General features: G+C 40.0%; 1 protein-coding gene across 2 annotated transcripts; it reads left to right on the top strand.

Annotated features, from left to right (window-relative positions):
* The first annotated feature begins 15,144 nt into the window (after nt 1-15,144).
* Nucleotides 15,145-17,070, top strand: LOC111139978 (transcription elongation factor A like 9). 2 transcript variants are annotated; one of them, XM_022492370.1, is made up of 3 exons: nt 15,145-15,280; nt 15,789-15,862; nt 16,256-17,070. In XM_022492370.1, the coding sequence occupies exon 3, from the start codon at nt 16,339-16,341 to the stop codon at nt 16,651-16,653; it is 315 nt and encodes a 104-aa protein (XP_022348078.1). In that variant the 5' UTR covers nt 15,145-15,280; nt 15,789-15,862; nt 16,256-16,338; the 3' UTR covers nt 16,654-17,070. The 2 variants fall into 2 exon arrangements, with proteins under 2 accessions (XP_022348078.1, XP_022348079.1); XM_022492371.1 differs by having other exon boundaries at nt 15,204-15,280; nt 15,789-15,866.
* Nucleotides 17,071-19,478: the final 2,408 nt, after the last annotated feature.

Raw genomic sequence — 19,478 nt, forward strand, 5'->3', positions numbered from 1 at the left:
CCATTATATACATATACCTCATCTTCTTTATCCATTCATCAGTCAATAGCATTTGTACTATTTCCATAATTCGGCTATTGTAGATAATGTTTCTATATGCTTTGGGGTGCATGTATCCCCTTGAATTAGCATTTTTGTATTCTTTGGGTACATACCTAGTAGTACAATTGCTGGATCATAGGGTAGTTCTGTTTTTAACTTTCTCAGGAAACTCCATACTGTTTTCCAGAGTGGCTACGCCAGCTTGCATTCCTACCAACAGTACAAGAGGGTTCCCTTTCCCTTTCATCATGTCCTCACCAATATCTGTTCTTCCTTGTATTGTTGATTTTAGCCATTCTATCAAGTGTGAAGTGATCCCTCATTGTGGCTTTGATTCTCATTTCCCTGATGATAAGTGATGTTGAATATCTTTTCATGTGTCTGTGGGTCCCTGGATGTCTTCTTTGGGGAAATTTCTATTCACGTTTTCTCCCCATTTTCTAATTTGATTGTTCATTTTTAGAGTATTGACTTGTAGAAATTCTTTTTTTAAATTATTTGACACAGAGAGAGAAAGAGAGAGAGCGCGCACGCAAGCGAGAAAGGGAACACAAGCAGGGCGAATGAGAAAGGGAGAAGCAGGCTTCCCACAGATCAGGAAGCCTGAGCGGGGCTCGATCCCAGGACCCTGGGATCATGACCTGAGCAGAAGGCAGATGCTTAACAAATGAGCCACCCAGACACCCCTAGAAGTTCTTCATATCATTTGTATACTAAGTCTTTATCAGATATGTCATTTGCAAATATCATCTCCCATTCTGTTGGTCGGCTTTTAGTTTTGATGTTTCCTTCACTGTGCAGAAGCATCTTATTTTGATGAAGTCCCAATGTTTATTTTTGCTTTTGTTTTCCTTGCCTCAGGAAATATATCTAGAAAGAAGTTGTTCTGTCCAATATCAAAGAAGTTACTGCCTTTGTTCTTCTCTAGGATTTTGATGGTTTCCTGTGTCACATTTACATCTTGCATCCATTTTCGATTTATTTTTGTGTATGGCATACGAAAGTGGAAAGTTGTTCAATTTTACAACTTTTCTTTTGCATGTAGCTTTTCTTTTGCATGTAGCTGTCCATTTTTCCTAACACCATTTGTTGATGGGACTGTCTTTTTTCCATTGCATATTCTTCCTCCTTTGTCAAAGATTAATTGACCATATAGTTGTGACTTCAGTTCTGGGTTTTCTGTTCTGTTCTGTTGATCAATGTGTCTGTTTTTTGCCAGTACCATACTGTTTTGATCAGTACAGCTTTGTGACATAACTTGAAGTTTGGAATTGTGATGCCTCCAGCTTTGCTTTTCTTTTTCAAGATAACTTTGGCTATTCAGGGTACTTTTTGGTTCCATACAAATTTTAGGATTGTTTGTTCGTGTTGGTTTGTTGATAAGAGATTGTGTTAAATATGTAAATTGCTTTGGGTGGTATAGATAGTTTAACATTTGTTCTTCCTTCTTCCAATCCATGAGCATGGAATGTCTTTCCATTCCTTTGGGTCTTTTTCAATTTCTTTCATCAATGTTTTATAGTTTTCAGAATGCAGTTCTTTCACCTCTTTGGTTAAGTTTATTACTAGGTATCTTATTGTTTTTGGTGCAATTGTAAATGGGATTGATTTCCTTAATTTCTCTTTCTGCTGCTTCATTATTAGTGTGTAGAAATGCAACAGATTTCTGTACATTGATTTTATATCCTGCAGCTTTACTGAATCTGTTGGTAAGTTCTAGCAGTTTTTTGGTGGAGCCTTTTGGGTTTTCTATATAGAGTATCATGTCGTCTGGAAATAGTGGAAGTTTTACTTCTTCCTTGCTGATTTGGATGCCTTTTATTTCTCTTTATATTCTGATTACTGTGGCTAGGACTTCCAGCACTATGTTAAAAAGAACAGCGATGAGAGTGGACATCCCTGTCTTGTTCCTGACTGTAGAGGAAAAGCTCTCAGTTTTTGCCCATTGAGGATGATATTAGCTGTGGGTTTTTCATATATGGCCTTTTTTATGTTGAGGTATGCTCCCTCTAAACCTACTTTGTTGAGGGTTACTTCATGAATAGATGTTGTACTTTGTCAAATGCTTTTTCTGCATTATGAATATTGTTATTATTACCATTGTTTTCTGCATATTCTGAACTAATGTGATGACATATAGTCAGAATTGTTTTAATTGCAATAAGATTGGAACTGTAGAATAAAATAAAATATAAAAACCTGACATTGACGTACATACAACAAAAATTTTGCCTTCAATTACACATCCATTCCAAATATCACCAGTGGTGAATTTCTTTAGGTCTATTTGTATATGCACACTCCTCTATATATTTATACACCTAACTTTCTTGATTATTAGATTGCAGCATCAGCAACATATATCATTGATTCAGAAACACTTTTTTTGAGAAAAAAATAAAACCATCACATATAATCTACATACATATTTTATTATGTTTTATAATATGAAAAATGTTGAATGAGTTTTTTAAAAAAACAGATACTAACAATAGAATAAGACAATTTAGGTCATGTGATATATGCATTGCTAGGATCTCTGACATTTTGAGGTATTTCCTTGCAGTCTTTTTCTAGGCATATTTGTACTTACCATAGACTAAATGTGTCCCTCTGCCAAATTAATATGTTGAAAGTTAATCCCCACCTTGGTAGTAATTAGGGGTTAGGCCTTTGGGAAGTGATTAGGTCCTGAGGGTGGACCTCTTGTGAATGGGATTAGTGCCCCTATAAAGGAGGCCCCTGCATGCTCCCTTACTCTTTATGTGATATGGAAAGCAAGGAGACTTGAAACATGAAATGGACCCTCTCCAGATGTCAAATCAAGATGCCAGGGCCTTATCTTGGACTTCCCAGCATCCAGTACTACGAAAAATAATTTTCTGTTATTTAAGCCACCCAGTCTATGGTACTTTTGTTATTGCAGCCCAAACGGACTAAGTCAATACTCAATATAATTGTATTTCTACTGCACTACCATGGTTCTCCAGTGTTAGTCCACATTAGATTCTCTCAGAGGAGCATGATAATAATGTATGCTTTGGGGCCCAGTTAGAAGTGTGTTTAAATCATGGAATATAGGAAGGGGTGCTAAAGTCTACATTTTTAGCAAGAGAGAGAGAAAATTCTAAAGCAAGCAGTCTATGTGACACATTTAATTTGCAAATCAAATTAAATTTTATTCATGTTTTAATTTGGCATGCCATCCACACCCTACTAGGCTCCTTAGGAAATACAGTTGGCCTCTAGAGAAATAAAATTACTTACTTGCTGTTCTTTAGTTAAGAGTTAGGACTGCATCAAGGACAAGGATCCCCACAGAGTCATAATGTGCATAGTGGACATTTATTCAACATTTACAATGTGTCAAACATTATAATAGGCACTAGGACTATAAGGTTGATTAAGAAACTCTGCTTGCTAAGAATGACACAATTTTGCAGAGGATTAATTGATAACATTTTTATGGATTTTTTAATCTTATAAAATATTTTAAACTCCTTCATGTAGGGATAAGATCAGGTTTTGGGGGTGTTACTCTGCTTTAATGTAAGAAGGTGAAAATGCCTGTAATTTATATACTTCATGTATGCCTGTTGCCCTAGTGGGTGGATCTGCCCAGAAGTCAACTGTGGCAAGAACATGGGAGGCATAAAAAGCCAATGTTGTGTTATTCTTGAAATTTCCACTACTAAAATATATAGAAAACCAACATAGTCTTTATTATAATTAAGATAATAAATGACTGGCTCCAATTGTTTAAGCTATCATTTTATTTTATTCATCATTTACTTTATTAATGAAGTCTCATATTCATGTGTTGACCCAACACTCTCCATCCAAATGGAATCATGTCCGAGTCTCTGGAGAGCAGAGGACTCATAAGTAAAACAGAAAAGTCCTATTTTTACTAAGATCTTGACTAAGATGTTCAATTACTGAGGCACATTTGTGTGGTACCCACCTTCATAAGTGTGACAATGATCTCATAGAAATCAGTGGGGTTTTGTCACCTTGAAGACCCCAACATCAACCACTGTCAGCATATGGAAAAAGATGAAGGAGAGGTGACAGTAGAGTCTAGAAGACATGGCAGAATCCAGGGAAGGGTGGCACCCACTTTTTAGCTACCTGAACTTGTTCCTGGGCACAGGTTAGATATCTCTCAGCCCTCCCTGAGTATCTCTGGGGTTTGCAGTTCTGAAAAGGCAAGCACATGGGGTAGGGTCTAAGTCAACACAGTTCACACATTCAGTACTTCATCTGATTTACTCAGCAGCTCTGGGAGGCAAATAGTATTCCCTTTTCACAGGTGACAAGAGTGACCCTTTAAAGTTATGGTAATAAGTACTGGAGTTATATTGCTAAGTAAGAAATTCTAAAAAAAAATAACTTGAAATGCTCTTTTTTAATTCTTTCAACAAGTTTATATTAAATGGCACTAAAAAAACGCTGATTGACACATTACTTTAACTATTTTTATTATATTTAAGGATACGAGTAATATATACAAATTCTTGGAAAGTATGAAAGACAAAAAAATTTAAACCATCTATAAGTATGACATACAAAGATAAACAGCCCCATTTTAGTAGATATATTTAAGACTGTTCATATATATAATACATAATTTAAAAATAAGTAGCAATAAATTTACACATTGCTCTGTAACTTTTTCATTTTAAAATCCATAATGAGGGGCACCTGGGTGGCTCAGTCGATAAGTGGCTGCCTTTGGCTCAGGTCATGATCCGATTGAGCTTCTCTTTGGGCTCCCTGCTCTGCGGGATGCCTGCCTCTCTCTCTCCCTCTGCTTGTGTTTCCTCTTTCTGTGTCTCTCTCTGTCAAATAAATAAATAAAATCTTAAATAAAATAAAATCAATAATGAATGGTACACCTGAAACAAATGTAATATTGTGTGTCACCTATACTCAAATAAATAAATATTGACCATCTTTCTATTCAAATGAGTGAAACACCTCTGCTGACAAAGACTTGTTGATTTACTCAGAATGCAATATTCAAATAGAAGTTGGCAATACTAAAAGCTCTGAAGTAATTGAATCAGCAAAATTATATCAAGAAAAGGTGAAAGGGGGCGCCTGGGTGGCTCAGTGGGTTAAAGCCTCTACCTTCCGCTCAGGTTGTGATCACAGAGTCCTGGGATCAAGCCTAACATTGGGCTCTCTGCTCCCTGGGGAACCTGCTTCCTCCTCTCTCTCTTCCTGCCTCTCTGCCTACTTGTGATCTCTGTCTGTCAAATAAATAAATAAAATCTTTAAAAAAAAAAAAGAAAGAAAGAAAAGGTGAAGAAACAGAAAACAATACTTGAAAAGTAGTAACTCCAGAGTAAACCTTAGTTTTTAAAGCATCATCATGGTGGTGATGCTGAGAGTAATTTCATTAAGGCCATGTGGACTCTACCTTAACTTTGTTTACCTGAGTTTAACTCTCTCATCCCTTCCATGAACCGTTCCATGTCATCTACATCTACCATGTTGATGTTATTGACACGACTATTGGGCACTCCTCTTCTAAAACCTGGGGAAAGTGAAGCCCAACTCCATTATTGCCTTCAGGCTCTTTGTCTTCATTCCCTCTCATGGGGGCGGGGGGTGGGGGCTTCCTTTCCATTCTGCAGAGAGACCTGTTTCTCCTCCTTTTTCCCTTTTCTTTTCTTTCCTCGAAGACGTTTTCCATGTTGAAATCCCTCCCGGGACCGGCCCGCTTATTTTCTTTAGACTCCATTACTCCTAGGAGACGAAAGGACTGAATGCTTGGTGGAAAGATTAGGACCCAGGACAGGGGCCCTACTATGTGCCTTTCAAGGTTCCGATATCAGAAGGGATTTGTTTTGTTTTGTTTTTAATTCTATTTTTCCCACCTGAGAGGACTCTTGCGCCCTCTGGTGGGCAACCAGTCACAGCCCCTCCTCCACTCCCCCCTCTCCCAGCTCGCTCCTCTTTCCTTCCTCCTCTGAAGCTCACCATCTTTCCCGTAGATACCTTCCCCGGGACATACTGCATTCACCAAAAGGGAAGACCCGGAGGGGAGCCCTAGAAAGGGTGTGTTCCCATCTCCACCACTGTTCCTTGCACCGACCCGAGCCTATCCTTGTAGTCTCCTTCCCCTTTCACATACGCGTTCTTGCTGGGAGGCGTGCAGCCCTGACCCGCTGACCCGCAGAGGAACGGGGTGGGAGGATCCCTGGCAACTGCAGCCAAGAGCTCCCTGCAGACCTTCCATTCGCCCCTCACCTCCCAGCACCTTGTGTCCCAGCTTTGTCACTCTTTATATTCCTTCTTTCTCCAAAGCCACCCTCTGCCTCCAGTATTCCTGGTCTTTTAAATATCCACAATGGTGGAAGAGGGTATACTACTTAAAACAGAACTTTTACCTTCTGTGTCTCTCTGTTGCCTTTTGCTCTGATTCATTTCCACCCCTCTATTACCAAAATGTTTTGCACCAAAAGGGCATGGGACACAGGGAGCGGAGCTTGTGTAAGTTGAAAGCTTTCCAGAGTGTACCCGTGTATCCATATTCATATACTGCTTGCCCCCAGGACAACCCACAGTGGACTTTGGGTAAGTAGGGGGTGTCAAGAACGAAGACTGTCCCAATTGGTGATTCTGCCTTCAGCTGCCAGCCATCCTGGCGGCAGAGTTAGCCCAGCCAGCTCAAGTCGGAACACAAATCCAGGGCGTTCCTGGACAATTGTTTTGCCCCCATTCATTGACTTGAAGTTTTTCCTCCTCTGCAACAGGAGTCATTACTCAGGATACAAAGCAAGAAAGGGACGTGGGCCCAGATAGACTCCAGTCATGTGACAGCCACGTCACAGTGGGGTATAGACTTCCAGTCCTCCCTTCCACTCAGGCAGGGCAGTGGGAAACCTTCATCCCCTCCTCCTCCTGTCACACTGGATCTGGAATGTCTCTTTTTCCACTTTGGCATTTCAGGAGGCCAGGTAGAGTCTTTGGCTTTCTCTAATCATCAGCAAGAGGCAGCATTTTCTCTTGGAGTCACTGTCCATTTGCAATTCTTGTGGAATTAGCCCTTTCCTCATTTCCCCTGCCCTCCAACCAGTTCCTTCTCCTGGTGTCCTCTCACCCTTGTCGTTATTTTTCTCCTGGGGCCCTTGCTTGCACCTAAATGGACATAAAGTTAGGTATCAGGAAAGGAGGCTGGGAGTGGAAAGTGGAACATTAACTTTTCTTCTGTGTACTTTTCTGTTCCATTTTTTTTAATTTAAAATTCTTTGTTTTTTTACATTATAGAAATACAATACTTACATTTTGGGTGAGGGAGAGAATGAGTATCCCAAGATTTCTCTTTTCGCAGGAGTGCCTTGTTATTTGAGTAAATTAACTTATAACCAATAGAAAATATTTTGCATCAGCTACAAATGAAAGAGCTAATTGTTCACAATGTTTAAGACAGTATGACTCTTGGGGCGCCCGGGTGGCTCAGGGGTTAAAGCCTCTGCCTTCGGCTCAGGTCACGATCCCAGGGTCCTGGGATCAAGCCCCACATTGGGCTCTCTGCTCCATGGGGAGCCTGCTTCCTCCTCTCTCTCTGCCTGCCTCTCTGCCTACTTGTGATCTCTCTCTGTCAAAAAAAAAAAAAAGATAGTATGACTCTTTGGGGAGAAAAGTAATTTAGAATTAAAAAAATAAATTTTTTATTAAATAGGAAATCCTTCATAACTTGGTCATGTTTGTATTTGTCAATTGGAAAATGTTCTAATAATGCTTCCAAAATATTTTTTTTGAAAATACAGACTAATTAGTTTGACAATTTTAAACCTAAATTTTTCAAAAATTTAGGTTCAGTAAATTAATGTCTATAGAGCTTAAGTGTCTTTTTTTGTCCTGCTTTAGAGAAATGATCTAATGTTTCCACTTCTGAGAGGTTTTTAAAAAATATTTTATTTATTTATTTGAGAGTGAGAGAGAGCACAAGCAGGGGGAGCAGCAGAATCAGGCTTCCTCCTTAGCAGAGAGCCTGATGCAGGGCTCCATCCCAGGATCCTGAGATCATGACCCAAGCTGAAGGCAGACACTTAACAGACTGAGCCACCCAGGCACCCCTTCACTTCCAAGAGTTTTTAATCTTCATAAATAATTGTTTCAGTTTTGTTCTCTTAGAAGGATGAAACCTGCTAGGCATCTCACCTGTGGCCTCCGTATCTGCAGGGAACTCTAGCCTAGCCTTGCTGGAGGGTTGCTGCCTGCCATTCCATCCCCACCATGGTGGCACCTCATCCAGGCTTAGGCCAGCGTTTAAACAACTCTCAACCACTAACCATATAAAATTCTTTTCTTAAGACGGGGGGCATGCAGAGGGAGAGGGAGAAAGAAAATCTTTAAGCAGGCTCCATACCCAATACAGAACCCGATGGAGGATTGATCTCACAACCCTGAGATCATGGCCTGAGCCAAAATCAAGAGTCATCAAGAGTCGGAGCCAAAATCAAGAGTCATCAAGAGTCGGAGGCTTAACCGACTGAGCTACCCAGGCGTCCCCCATTCACTGACTGTATCACTTAACCTAGACCAGGTGTTCTCAACCCAGGAAATCTATGGACGGCTTAAAATTCTAAACAAGTTTGTGCATGTTTGGGGCTAGTGAGGTACATGAAATTTTGTGGGGGAAAGTGTTGTACCGTAGGAACCTGAGAAAGCCTAATACATGAGCAGGGTGGCATTATGAGGAAGCTGAAACTATGAGGTAGAGCCAAGACACAGAAAGGGGAAGGGGATGTTAGAGGAAGGGAGAATGAGACAGCATCTGAGCCAAGTTAATGGCAGAGCACTATAGTGTGCTGGTCCTGGCGCCTAGAGGTCCACTAGAAACTGGCTGTTTGTTCTCAGATTCCCTTAACATCATAGTGCTATTTACTGCCCCATAAATACTCACCATGGATCCTGCTTCAGCTGAGCTAGCCTAAGTATCTATTCCTTACAACCAATGAGACTAACTGAAACAATAGTTTTCTGTAGTAAAATGTTCTTTAAAAAACTCAACAGAATAACAGTAGTTATCACTACCTGAAAACTGGTGAAAAGACATCAAAAAGTTATTGACCAAAGAAGACATCTATGTGGAGAACCAAGTATAAGTTTTTCAGACTCCCTAGTGGTCAAAATATACAAATGAAAACTTCATTCTTATTCATCTGTCAAACTGAGGAATTCTTTTTAAAATCATACTATCTATTTTATGTGAGGTTATTCATATGGACTGTCAGTACACTTGTAAATTGGTTAAATTAACTTGTAGGCCCTTTCGCAATATACATTTAAATTCATAAGATTTTTCAAACTTTTAGACGTAGGAATTTCAATTCTTGAAATTTTTCCTTAGGGAGTAACTATGATTTTGTGCAAAGAATTTAGTGATGGCTTGGCTTGTGTTAGAAAAAAAATATAGAGGAAACCTAAATATTAAGCAACAGAGAATTGACTTAATTACTGTTAATTTTAACATGATGAAATACAGTAAGAATAGGTTGAGTTATCTTAAAAATGTGTATTTCATTGTTTTGTGTGTGTAACCCAGATAAACAAATGAATTTGGAAAATATATAAGAATTACAGACATAAAATTTAAAAAATCCGTATTATCATAAAACTTATATACTGATAAGATTAAATACTTTGTTATGATTTTTCCCCCACTAACATTGCAACTTATGTTAATATGCTATGAAGTAGGGATCTAAATATTTCATAGGTAAATTTGACTAGGTAGGATTTCACTTGATATGCTGACTTTAGAATCCAGCCAGATGCAACTCCATTGCACTAACACATCCAGTCAGGGATGATAATTGAGAAGAAAAGTCTGGAAGAGACCTGTGGATTTGTGTTGACAACACCTAGTAAGCACCTAATTAATATTTACTGATAATGAGGGAATAATATATATGTTTGAGAGTCATCAAATAAATGAAATTGAGTGTAGATTTTTGAGGGTTTTCCTTCTATATGTATTTTTGAATATAACTAAGATAATTTTATACACATTGTTTTATAGCCTGCTTTTAAATAATAATATTTATTGTGTTTATTTGTAAAAGTAAAGAATTTTCACTGGAAGAAAAGTCAGGGAACTATAGATAAATGCTATTTGTCAAGGGAGCCAGAAATAAAATATTTTTTCTCTTCATGTGTATTTCTAAAAGAATTGAGTTCCAGGCAGAGGGGGCAGCGCCTGGGTGGCTCAGTCAGTTAAGCGTCTGACTCTAGATCTCAGCCCAGGTCTTGATCTCAGGGTTGTGAGTTCAAGCCCTGTGCTGGGCTCCACACTGGGCGTGGAGCCTACTTAAAAAAAGAAAAAAGAATTGAATTGGTGAACTGGTAACTAAAACTATTTTAAAATCTGCTTAAAATATATTATTGCTGGGTGCCTGGGTGCCTTAGTCATTAAGCAGCTGCCTTCAGCTCAGGTGATGATCCCAGGGTCCTCGGATCCAGCCCCGAATCAGGCTGTCTGCTCAGCAGGAGGCCTGCTTCTCTTTCTCCCACTCCCCCTGCTTATATTCCCTCTCTCATTGTGTGTCTCTCTCTCAAATAAATAAATAAAATCTTTAAAAAAACTTTTTAAAATATATTATTGCGAACAATATTACTCTTTCTGGCAAAACATTATCTTATGAAGAAAGGTTTCTCACCAGTTAAAATTTAGGAAAAAGATTCCTCCCTTTCCTATGTATGACTAGTGTTACAGCTTGACTATCTCAAACTTAGATTGAAGAAGGCATAGTCAGAAAAATAAGAAGAGTCTCATTTTAATGCATACTAGTCACAAACAAGGCAAGAGAACCAAATATGAAGAATTCCACCATTGCAAGGACCTTAAAAAGGTAGTGGAGCTCTTAAATCAGATCCTACTCCACTACAGAAGAAGTATATATGTGGAATATGTGCTATGAAATAAGATTGCACTGTTTACAGACTACTCTTTATTATAGAAGTTACACACACCCACTGAGAAAATGTAAAAGAATCCACAAAGAAGTATATAAAAAGAGAGCACAAATCACCCACAAGCCCACCAATCATCCAATCATACCCATTTTTAATATTTTGGTGTATATTGTTCCATAATATTTGTTATGCATGCATACATATAAGTAGCTATACACATATTACTTTTTAAAATTAGATCCTCTGCAAGTTATATTTTGTAACCTGCCTTTTTCACACACCAATATATTATAAAAACACTTCCATTTAAATAAACTATGGTTGACAAGGTATTTTATTTCTTCTGCATGTTTACAAAGGTTTCTCTCATTTTTCCGAATATTATTAATTAATACAAGACTATTAAAGATAAAATTTAAATATATAAACACAACACTTAGAAAGTAAAAGTTGCCTTTATATTAAATGTTCATTCTCAAATATATCCTGTGGGAATAGTTCAGTATATATTCATTCACATTTCTACTATGATATAGAAACACAATAAGACCCCATAATAAGATGGCATTAGATATAATATGGTGGGTGATGGGGTATGGGGAAAGGCAGAAATAGAAGGATGACATTTAAGCACCAGTGTAGAGTAAACAATTGTTACAAGGTGGCCTCAGAACTCAGTGGAGTCCCTGAGGGATTTGAATTTTGCACCCAGCTAACCAAAGAGGCTCACATCATTCATTCGTCTCTCAATAACACAACCTGAAATTTTATAGGAATTAATTTTGTGGACTATAAGTATGTTATGGTGCAATTTAATTATACGCTCATATTTTATTTTATTTATTTTTTAAAGATTTTATTTGTTTATTTGACAGACAGAGATCACAAGTAGGCAGAGAGGCAGGCAGAGAGAGAGAGAGGGAGGCAGGCTCCCCACTGAGCAGAGAGCCCGATGCGGGGCTCGATCCCAGGACCCCGAGATCATGACCCGAGCCGAAGGCAGAGGCTTAACCCACTGAGCCACCCAGGCACCCCATATGCTCATATTTTAAATGCTCCCAAATAAATATATGTATGTTGTGACAGAAATGTAGTTCTAGATATCTTAACTTTCAATTTGCCTTTTTTTATTTATATGTATGCATAATATAACGGTTACTTTCCATTTCTAAATGGTACATACCATTGGTGTAGCTTGAATTGTTTTAACAGAATCCATGACTTTTGCCTTCTTTATCCCCTATCAAAATAATCTGGGAGAATCTTTGGCTCATGAGAATGTGCACACACGTGTGTGAGTGTGCATGTGCACATGCTTGGGTACATACCTACTATTGCCTAGAACAATTCTCTCTCTGTTCCTTCATTGCTGCTTTTTACTTGGGGCTTCTCTTTGTATATCCAAGTCCAAGTCAAAGGACTGATGCTAGGAATTCAGATCTATGGACTTTGGTATGGCAAATCATTGTGACTACCATTAAATATTTTCTTAGGATGGGTACCTAAAAATGGCTTTATAGGCTCAAGAGAATGCGTATTTCAAATACTTAGCAATTGCTTAAGTAAGTCCTGTCCAGAAAGGTTGACCAATTCAGATTCCATGACCTGGAAATAGGTGAGAAAATCCTTGGGGGTAAGTGCAGAACATGTCACAAAGTCCTTACACTGACACTGCTTTCAGATGATAGCCACTGGCAATAGAATTAAACCCCCCTAAAGAGGAGCAAGAGGACTTCTACCCAGCAAGGCAGCATGAGACAGGCCACAAGGCCTAGGTTCAGTCCGACTGCTATTCTTTCCCGCCCACCCTCCATCTAGGTCCTGCCCACCCTCTGAGGCTCAGGTCAAGTTTTTTTTGTTTGTTTGTTTGGTTGGTTGGTTGGTTTTTTTCGTTTTTTTGTTTTTGTTTTTGTTTTTCCCTGCTTGAAGCTTTCTCTGACTATTTTGGGCTAACTGGTCATTGACTTCTCTGAGTTCCTGTTGGCCTGGCCACCCACTCTTTCCTTTAGATTTCTTGAAATAGCCTCGTGTGAAGGAGCCTTTGCAGCTATCTCATTGATTCTACCTTTAGTGTGAACCCACAGGGAATGTGACCCACTCTCAGGATAGACTTAGAGAAGAGGCACAAGTGGGACTTGGATTTGGGCTCCAAGTCCTTTGGGCAGAATATTCTAGGGTCTTAGGTATCTAGAGTGTGGTCTAGAAGGAAATAAATGAAGGCTCCAGGTAAACACATCTTGCCCCACTGACTCTTCACTACCTGGGGAAGAAGCCTTCCAGAAGAGGGTCAGATGCTAACCCTCTAAAAGTGGGCCCTTGGGCTGAGGCCTTTTCTGCTCAGATATAAGGAGACAATGCCTTTGGGCATATTGTTTTAATTCTTTGTTTAGAATAGGAAATGTATATATATGTATACATAATGGAAATGAATTATATAAAATAGAAATGAAAATATCTTCCTTGTGGTTGGTTGGTTTGAGAATATAAAATGAGATAATGGCAGTAAAGCATCTTTCACTTTTCAGGACATTCTAAGGATTTCTGGAACTATTTTCTTCAAGCTAAAGGAAAGCAGCTGCTATTCAGGATGTTTCAGTTTTCCTACGGACAATATATTGAAATGTTTTACCAATCACAAACTTCTTTCTAAAGTTCTGAGAGCTTGCCTGTGCTCTCCTGTTTGGTAGGTAAGGCCAGTACAGGGAGAGTGACTTAGTAAGGGTCACACAATCTAGGTCTGGCACTGGGACTAACATCTGTCACACCAGTATTCTGTCTGGCAGGTCCGAACCATTTTATCTTGGGTTTTGTGTTACTCAAATACACATGCTTCCCAGAAAATAGAGAAAATGTGACAGAAGGGCAAGTGAAATAAAAACAACATGGGGTGAAGGTTTTTTTCTTTCTACAAAATCTGTTGAGCTCTTTATTCTGCCTCACAAAGGGGCACTCGAACTGATACAAAACAAAAATACATGTATGTCTCCTGTTATCTTTTAAATGTTGCCTCTGAGAACTATATAATTTGTATTGGCAAATTTGTGACTTACACTAAAGACTGAAGTGAGGTTGAAAGGTAATCTGTATCTGTTGAAGGTAATATGAGCCAGGTATCATTTAGAATTCCCAAAAGTCAGTTCTATGAGGTGTACCCTTATTATGTCCTTTCACATGAGGAAACTTGGGATCATAATATGTACCTGACAGTTGACGATTCTGCAGGCAGTACAGCTGCCTGGGAAATACCGCCATCAGGACTTGGAAGTGAAACATTATTTTCTTTTTTAAAAAGTTTTATATTGGGGTGTCTGGGTAGCTCAGAGGGTTAAGCCTCTGCCTTCATTCAGCTCAGGTCACGGTCCCAGGGACCTGGGATGGAAACCCACATCAGGCTCTGTGCTCAAGGGGAGCCTGCTTCTTCCTCTCCCTCTGCCTGCCATTTCTTCTGTTTGTGCTCTCACTGTCAAATAAATAAATAAAATCTTAAAAAAAAGTTTTGTATCATTTTCCCCAAATGAAATCCCAGTATAATTATAATAATAGCTTGCACTTTTATTTTTTATTTATTTTTTAATTTTTTTTTTAAGAAATAGCTTGCACTTTTAGAACCCTTACAATAGGCCAGGGAACTATTCTCAGGACTGTACGTGTTAAGTCATTTAACTAAAGTAATTTTGCTTTTGTCTTTTCTGACTATAACGAAAATGTTACTTTTGTTTAAGAAAAGAATGTACAAGTATTGAGAATAAAGTGAAAACTAAATTTAAAAATGTCACTCCTGTCCCAGGCTCCTTTTTTTTTTTTTTTTTAAACACACCCCGCTGCCAAACCGACCCTGTTCCACAACAGCCAGGAACCAGACTGCAGATGAAATGGAGTCTAGGGGAGGGGCGATGGATGTAGGAGTTCTGTCCTGCGAGCTGAAGGCACCGAAGTGACAATTCTTAAAAGAAATAGAAAAGTTTAGTAGCTCCAGAAAAAAAGATGCAGCCCCTCCCTAGTAGTCACAGAAAGACGAATAATATTTTGCCCTCCGGGATAGGCAACAATAACAAAGAATGACAAGCCAGATGTATTGGGGGGGCGGGTATAGGCGGGCCCACTTCTGCCGCGCTTTTGGTGGGAGTGGAGATTGGGGACCGGAGCTCACTGGTGACGTACAATTCACGTGACTAGGAGTCGACGTGTGCAGAAGTCCTGCTAGTCTGGTCCTTGTTCCCGTCTGGGTACCAGGTTTCCTTTAGCAGTGCAGACGGTAGAGCCTGACGCCAGGGAAAAGAGGAGCCAACTTCTCGGAATTTTGCAGGTTGGTATCAAAATAGGTACTGCTTGGGGATTTCTAGGGTGGGAGTGGCCTAGGGCAGAAACTTGTGAGGGAGCCCAGGTCAAAACCATCCCTCCACCGCCCTCCTCCAAGTCTGCAGGGAATGATGACCCTTGGGAAAGGGACTAGGAGTCCCGGGAGAAGGACAAGGAGACCTGTGATTGTTTAAAAAATAATCATCCTCTGCCACTTCAGACCGCTTTCCCAAGACCTACCATCCCCCGCCAACCCGCGCCTCAGTCTTAAAGATAGTTTGGAAATAATCTGTTTTTCCTACTCCTTGTCTGATGGGAAATTCGAGCTAACTTGCACTGTGGGGCGAGGAGAGAAGTGGGAGAAACAGAAAGTGGGGAAGTTTTCATAACCAAATACCTTAATGAGGAAAAAGGTACGAGGTGCGGGTGGGCCCACCAAGCGCTCGCCCCTCCCCCACCCTCCCCCCCTTTCTCCAACCCTCGCTCTTCCCCTAGCGTTTCCCGTTTGTCCGCAGGTCTGCAGGTCTGTCGTTCCGAGCACTACACAAGGCTAGAAAAGGGGAGGAAGAAACCGATCGGATCAGTACAGGTAGGTGAGAGGAATATTTTAAAGACCCCTGAGGTGGAGTGGGGCGAGGGTGGGACAGAGGTTGTGGGCTCCACTGTTCTACCCCACCCCCACCCCATCCCCATCCCCCCACGCCTGTTCTCCCTACCCATTCCGTTCTAGGAGGATTTTGCGTTTTGCCTTATGCGAAGAAATTGTTGGGGAGGGCCTTGAAAAGGGCTGGAGGGAGGGAGGAGAGAGAGGTAAGGAGGTGGAACGTGGAGGTTAGAACCTCAGGCTCAGGGAAGCTCTGATTGCTAATTAAGTCTCCCAAGTGGAAGATAATTAATGATAGCTCTGAATCGAAGAAAGTAAATGCTGAGATTTCTGTCTAGAGCACTGGTTCATTTACCAAGCCTTTGACTTGCTTTCTAGAAGTAATTGTATTCAAAGAGGAATAAAGCAGGAAAAAAGAAAGGAAGAGGAAAGGAAAGAAGGAAGAAAGAGAAACTCACAAGATGAAGCCCTGTCAAAAAATTGAAGGAAAACCAGAAAATGAGAGTGAACCAAAGCTTGAGGAAGAGCCAAAGCCTGAGGAAAAGCCAGAGGAGGAAGAAGAGCCAGAGGAGGAGGAAAAAACAGAAGGAACTTTTAGAGAGAGGCTGATTCAGTCTCTCCAGGAATTTAAAGAAGATATACACAACAGGCATTTAAGCAAGGAAGATATGTTTAGAGAAGTGAATGAAATAGATGAGATAAGGAGAGTAAGAAACAAACTTATAGTCATGCGTTGGAAGGTTAACCGAAATCATCCTTATCCCTATTTAATGTAGTTTGCCTTGATTTTAATTTTTTCTGATATTAACATTGTCATATAGCTTTCTTTTGATTTTCATTTTCCTGATATACCTTTGTCCATCTTTCTACTTTTAACTTGTTGCTATTAGTGATTTTAGATGTATCTCCTGTTAATCTGCATCTCATTGTTTATCATATTTTGAACCAATATACAAGTCTCTATCTTTAGGAGAGCTTTACTCATTTGTACAAAAAGAGGTTCCTAACAGGATATAAAATGAAAAAAGGTTACTTGGTAATATGTAAATGTCATATTTTTGAAAGGAAGACTGCATCTGTATATTACATATATGCACAAAAAATTGTGAAGGATGAAAGACAAAAAGTGTAGTCAGTGGTAGGATTATGAGTAATTTTTTATCCTGCTTATTTGTATTTTTCCTTATTCCTAGAATGTACACACATTATTGCTAAAATAATAAAAGTTTTATAACAAAAAAGAAGTGATCTACAGGACTCAATCAATTTATTTCTAAAGGTACTGGGGCACTTAATATATGTTGACAGAATTTTAGAAGCAAACGTGAACTCCAGGTTACCACCAGACCACTACTTAGCTAGAAGAATAAATTTTTTGTATCTTTTCTCATCCATAAAATTGAGATAATAGTCTCTAAGGGATCATGTGAGGACCAAATAAGGTAATGACTGTGTGCTCTATTTTAACAGATTATTTCCCCCATCTGCCCAGGTAGGATCCCAACTCCCAAGGGCTTTGTATCAGCTATTTGGAATGATGGATAAAGCAGTTCTTACCCGAGTTTAAGAATAAATCCAGGCAGGGGCACCTGGGTGGCTCAGTGGGTTAAGCCTCTGCCTTCGGCTCAGGTCACGATCCCAGGGTCCTGGGATCGAGCCCCCCATCGCATTGGGCTCTTTGCTCAGCGGGGATCCTGCTTCCCCCTCTCTCTCTGTCTGCCTCTCTGCCTACTTGTGATCTCTCTCAATGTCAAATAAATAAAATCTTCAAAAAAAAAATCCAGGCAGCTGTTAGGTGGGTGCCCCATTGTTTCTTTCCTGTGGTGCCTGCTCCACCTCCCTTTCTTCTCCCCTTGTTATTATCATGTATATTGGGTAGTTTTTCCCCATCATCCAGGCCCCTACCTATCTGCTCATGATGTTCTGGATTTCTCAAATAGTGAAGCCCAGTTGGGTGAAGCCTCAGACTGACCTATGACCTACAGAAGTGGGAAGAATGTCCATTTTTTTCAGTTTAGATAGATAGTTATACAGGGCAACTTGGGCCATGATATCTTACAGATATCTCGACAGTTTGAGGAATTTTAGCCACAAGCCCAAACTTCCCCCATAAGACTGACACGATGGGTCAATTTGGGGATTGGACCAGAAGGCAAGTTTAAGTAACAGACGTTATGCTTTAGTCAGAATTGCTTCACTTTGAGTCTAAAGATGAAGGTTTTATCTTCTGGTGGTTTCCTTAGGGTGAGTGATCTCTCCCAGATGACTGGTGGCAGCCCTCTTTGCCAATTCAACAGATGCCTTTAGACCTGTGTAAATTTTAAAGGGAGGTTCAAGTCAGATTTGGGGATACTGCCCTCCTTGCTTGGAAATGCAAAAGTGCTATTGAAGCCTAAATCTGTATATGTATCTCCCTATATATATCAATGGCTCATAGTTTTTCCAGTTGTGTGTTATTTTATTTTTCCTCTGATACTCTTTTTGGGTCAATTCATGACTCCAGACTATTCTTCAAGGCTGCAACAGCCTGATGGATGCTGGTTGGGCTGGATTCTGACTGGAGTGAGATAAACTTGCAGCAGCTCACTGCCAGTTTGACAAGACAGGGTAAATCCATTCCCCGCCCCCCACCCCCGCCCCCGTGCTCAGAGGGGCAGTGCTCAAGTAGTATGCCGAAAGGCTCACCCAAGTTACATTTCTCTTGATTTTGGTTTCTCTGCTCTAGCCTGCAGCAGGCACCACACTCTCTGAGGCTGGTGGCCAAATTGTCCTGGACACACTTACCTGGAGGATGACGACTGTCCCTGTAGCAGGTCAGAGCACTAGACTTAGTTTCTCCCTTTTTATCTTCACAAGGGGGCTTGACGAGAATTTTTTATGGGAGAGAAGATAAGACCTCAAAGTGGACTAACTAAAAACATTGGTTGAGATAGTCTGTCCCTGCAGGGACTCCTGTGGATGCAATCAGCTTGGGATTTAATCAGAGGGCCTGATGGTGGGTAGGGATGATTTTAGATAGTACTCAAATATATTGTGATATTCATGTTTTTATTTGAATGTGAATTAATAAATGGTCTGTTGCAGGCAAATGATGATAGTATAGATTTAGCACAGTATAAAGTTTCCTTCTCAAAAAAGTATTCAAATTAAGTCACCAAGTCAATTTGAAGACAGACATGAAGTAAAACACAATACTAAGAGCACAGGCAGTACACAGACAGCAAAAATCCCAGTGGGAAACATTGCACTAACATAACTGATTTAGGGGTAATACCTGGAACTTGTCAAGAATTAGGTGATCTGGGGTGCCTGGGTGGCTCAGTGGGTTAAAGCCTCTGCCTTTGGATCATTGGTCATTGGTCATTGATCATTGGTCATGATCTCGGGGTCCTTGGATCAAGCCCCACATCGGGCTTTCTGCTCAGCGGGGAGCCTGCTTCCTCCTCTCTCTCTGCCCACCTCTCTGCCTACTTGTGATCTCTGTCTGTCCAATAAATAAATAAAATCTTTAAAAAAAAGAATTAGGTGATCTGAGATTTTACCCTATGTAAATTCAACAAGTTAACCTCCTATTGTTTAATGGATACTGGCAGAAGACACT

The sequence above is a fragment of the Enhydra lutris genome, unplaced genomic scaffold (genome assembly GCF_002288905.1).
Source record: "Enhydra lutris kenyoni isolate GAN:26980312 unplaced genomic scaffold, ASM228890v2 scaffoldscaffold131, whole genome shotgun sequence".
Lineage (NCBI taxonomy): Eukaryota > Metazoa > Chordata > Mammalia > Carnivora > Mustelidae > Enhydra > Enhydra lutris.